The following is a 5,783-nucleotide window of genomic DNA, read 5'->3' on the forward strand; positions in this document are numbered from 1 at the left end:
CATTTGATATGAAATTTGCATTTTCCATTATTTAGTGAAGTCAATATATTGGTAGAATTATATTGAGCTTCATAATTTCGAGGCTTCTTGTTATGGTGATCCAAGTTCCAATGGAACCCATACATTCTTCCCAAGTAGTTGTAGCATCATGATCAAAGTCATGCAAAGAATCTTGACTGTTGCCAAATAAGTCGTCAGAGTTTGGTAAGATTAAATATATAATCACCATTTTTTATGTACAAATATAAATAAAGTAGATGGAGTTGGTTAAGCTAAGGTGTGAAACTCACTAAGTGAATTAACCGCTTATTATAGGTCAAAGTTATTAACAAATAAACAAAAAGTATAATTTTATTTTTCTCAATTATTCCATTATTATATAAGAATATATATTTGATATTTATAATATATATATAATAATTTTTCAGAACAACATCTAATATAAAAGAGTGATATTATGAGCCAGAAAAGATTGAAGGGTCAAGAAAACCAACCAAGAAAGGTGATGGAGAAAGAAGCTATCTACACCTGATTGCAAAGGTTTTTTGTACTTGCATACTTGTACTTATAATCTAAAAAATAGTATCTGATACTAACTTCTACTTGATGTTTCTTCATGGAGCCCCACAAACCTACCCTTCTCTTCATCACTTCACAACCCCAATCTCTTATTCACAACTCAAATTATGAGTTCTTCTCCTTAGATTAGATGGCATGACAAAACAAGAGAATTTTCTTTTATCAGGTATTAGAAGTCTTTGAGCAGATAGATGATCAGAGACATTTATCATCCATGGCCCCATATGGGGTAGTAGATTATGGTAGATACCTTACCCCATATGGTACAAACTATACAAACCAATAACCAAACAAGTCCAAAGAATTTTTTTATGACTTTCTATTTTCATTTGAGATTTGCTTTATTTCTTTCTCTCTTTTTTATCAGGATCCCTATTTTATTATTATTATGCCACCATGTCAGTGTTTCATATAATATATGGCATCTGGATACTCTTCTCTGAAAGGTGCTGTATAGTTGAGGTTACTGCTTCATGCTGCCCTTATTATCAATTCTTCAAACAAAGCAATAAGAGATTTGTGCAGAAAACTGATAGGTTTTGGAAGTTCAATGAACAAGCTGATAGATGGGTTGAAGTTGTGTTTCCTTATGATGATCATCTGGTATCTGAATTCAGCAACAAAGAAGGAGGATTGAAGGAAGAACAGCATGAATTGTTTGATGCTAAGCCCTTGGATGTGGTTTTGCCACTGAGGAAGAGAATTTCATTGACCAGAATGTCAGATACATCTATTTGGGTCACTGGGGAAAGTGGTTCTATATATGAGAGGTTTTGGAATGGACTTGAATGGGTTATTGCCCCTCATGACTTGCCAATAGCATCCGGCCGCGCAACCGCGGTATTCATCATCAATCACATAATTCTTGCTGCTTCTGAAGCAGGAAATCTCTATCAGGTTACACCTTATAAGTATCATTAGTTTGTAAGGCCGTGTTTGGATATTGTCTCAGGACACAAATACAGATATGTTGAGGGACAAAAACCTATTTAGACTAAAAGGATAGACTTAAATATCTTTGTCCTAAGACATAAGGACAGTGGGGACATATTTTATCCGTCTTTATTATCTCAGTATCTCTGTATTTTGTGTCCGGGGACAGTTATCAATTGTTCATTGTTTGTTTCGGATTCATATCACACAATTACATGCATATATAGCTTAGCAAGTATTTAATTCAAGGACACTAGTATGATTTGATTCTGCACTTTAAATTGGTGTTATGTTAGTTGTTGGAACTGCAACAGTGCCTATTGCCTCTTGAGTTAACAGATTATGTTTTGGTTTTAGCAGATGCATGTGCAATTTGGTGAAACCTCACAAACAGTTTGGTTGGATGTCACACCTACACTCAATCAAATCACAAATAATGATTCAAAGAAAAATCCTTTGGTGTTAATAAAGTCTGGAATTGTGTCACATGATAGGCAGTGAGTAAACATAATAATACCTTCTTTGTTCTTAGATTGATTTAACCATGTATAATTCAAGCATATGCTGAATTTAGATTTTGTTGTTGGGACAGGAGAATTTATTTCTGCACAAGGAATGGAACACTGATAGAACTTCTTGGGGTTGAGCCTCTAAGGTAAAACTCAAGTTTTGGAGCAAATATATTAGTGTTAAAGAAGTTAATCGTCTGCAAATATCATTAAGTTCGCTTCTATTCCGCGACATATATAGAGCAGATGGACAAATCATGGCCAACCAGCTGGAGCAAATGTAGCAGCAATAGCTGAAGTTGCTTCTGTAAGAGAAGTAGTGTATACCATAAGGTGAAGTTAAGATGTGGTGTTCTTTTTTTAAGGTGCAAATTGCCATCCTAATTCTATAAGTATTAAATATCATTGTTCACCTTGTTGTGTTAATGTAGTTCTGCTGGAGATCTTTATGAATATGATGAAAAATCAAAACCATCATGGAAGAAGCACATATGGAAAGAAAGGACAGCACAATTCGCGCCTTTAGTACCATCTAAAGGGTGCACTCTAAGCGGACTGAGTGGTGATTATTCTGAATCTCTGTTTCTTCTAAACAAGGTACTTTTAGTTAGTTCACTAGAATTTCATTAAGTTCCAATTGGATTTTGAGATGGACAACTTGGAAAAATGTTGAATTTCAACTTCGCTCCCTCGAATTAAATTCTATCTGCCATGGACAGCATGTTCTAAAAATGTCTGATAATTGTATATAGGAGGGTGATTTGGTAGAGAGGAGACTGCATCAGAGGAAGTGGAAATGGATGGTCCATGGAAGTCCACCACATCAAAATTTGACATCCATTACGCCGGCTCTACATGACGAATCAAGTGAAACTTTCTTTTCCTTGTTCTTCACCAGTGCAGTTGGATCAGTCTTTGAATATCAAATGCCAAAACAATTAGGTTAGTCATCCAGTTATGCTACAAATTATTTAACTTAATGCATATGAACTTCAAAACTTTAGCATAATATCTCCTAATGAATAAAATCATTCATGTATTAACTAGAGAGGTTTCAACCTGAATACTACTTTCTAGACACTAAATTCTCACATGAACACACATGCACAGGTACAACTAATCGATTTCCAGGAAGTTGGGAAAATCATCAGCACCCTTTACATGCTAAAGTAGCAAGAGGTATAATTGGCTTGCCATTACAAGCTGGCAGGATACTGTTTCCACTAGATGATGGTAGACTTGCAGAATTACATCTACTAGGACTAGGCGGCGAAAGTTCAGGACCAGCTTTACCACAAAACTTTAGAAGGAAAGCATCAACTAAATATGTTTGGTCGATATTAGATGTTCCAGAGAGCGAAGGATGGAATGCAGAATATTGCACAGAAGAACGTGGCCCCAGAAATTGCCTTGCAGGACTAAAAGATGAATCAGTGGATTCTGGAACAAGTTCAGTAACAGGTAGGAGAAAGCAAAGCCAGACACAGAATTACTACTTATCGCTGGGCACTTCATTAGGCGAATCGACTAAATCTACAGAAGATTATAATCTCCCTGATGGCTGGACTAGTAGTAACTTCCGGCTTCGGTTGATGTATGAAGGAAAGTCATTTTTCTTCATAACAAATGATGGATTAGTGTTTGAACACATTTGTATTGAGAATGTTTGGGTGTGGCTGAAGCATGAGAGTTCTACAGCTATAGAAGGTATAGTGGGAAACTATAATGGAAGCTTGTTCATGGTTGATACATTTGGGAGTGTGCTTCTTAGAGAATGGCATGAAAATGAGATAGCATGGAGGAATTGCAGTGCTTTGTGAGTAAAAATGGAAGATTACTGCAGTTCATGGTAGGTTAACAGTAGTTAATAAAAGAATTATGCACTTTGAGTAGTTAATAACTCCTTTCCCTTAAGTTTTTCGCTTTGTAATTCTAATTAATTCTAATGAAATCAATTAAATACTCATATTCATGATCAACTTCATATCTTTCATTATACACAGGTTTTCATGAGGAAGTTTAAATGGAAAGATTGCAAACATCCTCCAAATGCTAAAGTTGCATGCATTGTAGACCAGGAATTGTTCAGGGAAAACATAGTATTCGTCACAGGAAGAAACGGTCGCCTATATCAGTATAACAAAGTGACTGATTTGTGGCATGAGCATTACCAATCTCAGCATTTGATTCTATCACAGTTTCCTGGAACAGTTATTAGACCATCACAGAAATCGCTCTCAGGCTCACTCTTCATGCTTTCAGTAGAAGGTGGCCTTGTTGAGTACCAATGGAATGCATGGAATGGATGGAACTGGATAGAACATGGAACACCCGATAAAGGCGCGAAACTAGTTGGTTCAACTGGTCCTAGCTTTGAGGGTACTCAACTACTTTTGATTGGTTCAGATGGAAAAGTGTACCTGAGATACATGGACAAAAATGGTGCATGGAAGTGGAAGGACTTTGGTTTCCCTTCAATGGGAAGTGAAATGGTTGAGGCGAATCGACCAAGACAAAGTGGACTCAATGATGGGAAGGTAGTTTGCAATGATGAATATTCTATGCATGGCTTGAAGAAAGATCAGAACAACCTTTCTGATCAAAAGTCTAAATGTGATCCTAAGGTAAAGTATAATCTACATTTACTGATTGAACAAAAAAACATAGATAGAGCATTGATTTTGAGTCTGATTCAACACAGGTTTCATCTACAAGACCAATTCCATTTTCTGAAGGTTCTGTTATATTTGAGCTCAGAGATGGCAGGGTAAGAAACTTTTATCTCATGGGAAAAAAAAAATTACAGTATAATCACCTTATTCATTATGTATAAAGCAACAAGCAAATGCTTTTTAGAAATGGCTATTTTTCTATTTCAATGCTTATTATGAAAATTTTTACCAATGCTGAAATCGCTCTCTCCGTTTCCTTTTATCTGTGACTATAACAATGACAGATAAAAGAAAACGGAGGGAGTTCATTTAATATATGGCTGACGAGTGATGACACGACTAATGGCAGTTGGCAGAACTACAGCTTGTGGAGGAGACAGATTGGGTTTGGTCAAGGACCATTGGAACTCCAGCCAGTTCATGCTTAGAAAATTATTGGATCACTGTGGCATCCTCATAATATTGAAAGAAAAAGGTGAATGTTATGCTAACAAATATGAAAGAAATAGTGAGTAGTGACACTATTATGCTAACAAAAATGGTGAAAGAAAAGGTACTAGTTAGCAACACTTGAAGATGAAGTAGCTATTTCCTTTAAGAGGCTGAATAGGTAGTGTTAGTATTTGAGTTACAATACAAAGCCCTGTGGAGATGAGCTATGATAGCTTACTTGTAACATAGATGTAAAAGGAAAATAATAATATATATTTGTACAGCCAAAATAGTACATTGAATAAGAGCATGCACAAAACAATCCTTTCATTGTATATAATCTATCAATGCTACAAAGAAATTCTCTATTTTAACTGTCTCATTTAAACTCTCTTTAGGTAGCGTATTACCATTAAGAAATTTCAAAAATATAAAAGAATGAAATTTTGTATAACTTTAAATTATAAAAAAGTAAAATATATTTTTTGTCCTTAAAATTTTTTAAATTTTGTATATTCTTAAATTTTATTTTGTTTTAATTTTATTCTAAAAATTTTTAATTTGCATCAAATGTATTTGCATCAAATGTACCTCTGATAACTATATTTTTTTTAAAAATTAGAAACTAATTTAATAATAGTACTTGACAATCAGGAGC

General features: G+C 34.8%; 2 protein-coding genes across 2 annotated transcripts; both read left to right on the forward strand.

Annotated features, from left to right (window-relative positions):
* The first annotated feature begins 439 nt into the window (after positions 1-439).
* Positions 440-3,841, forward strand: LOC107477282 (uncharacterized). The gene is made up of 8 exons (XM_052259016.1): positions 440-540; positions 947-1,476; positions 1,873-2,009; positions 2,105-2,167; positions 2,268-2,354; positions 2,453-2,618; positions 2,774-2,963; positions 3,132-3,841. Exons 2-8 carry the CDS (start codon positions 976-978, stop codon positions 3,839-3,841), a joined length of 1,854 nt encoding a protein of 617 aa, XP_052114976.1. The 5' UTR covers positions 440-540; positions 947-975.
* LOC127745694 (uncharacterized) lies at positions 3,840-5,465 on the forward strand. Its single transcript, XM_052259017.1, has 4 exons — positions 3,840-3,870; positions 4,025-4,645; positions 4,723-4,788; positions 4,978-5,465. The coding sequence occupies exons 1-4, from the start codon at positions 3,868-3,870 to the stop codon at positions 5,119-5,121; spliced, it is 834 nt and encodes a 277-aa protein (XP_052114977.1). The 5' UTR covers positions 3,840-3,867; the 3' UTR covers positions 5,122-5,465.
* The last annotated feature ends 318 nt before the right edge of the window (positions 5,466-5,783 follow it).

This window comes from Arachis duranensis, chromosome 3 (assembly GCF_000817695.3).
Source record: "Arachis duranensis cultivar V14167 chromosome 3, aradu.V14167.gnm2.J7QH, whole genome shotgun sequence".
In the NCBI taxonomy this organism is placed as follows: Eukaryota; Viridiplantae; Streptophyta; class Magnoliopsida; order Fabales; family Fabaceae; genus Arachis; species Arachis duranensis.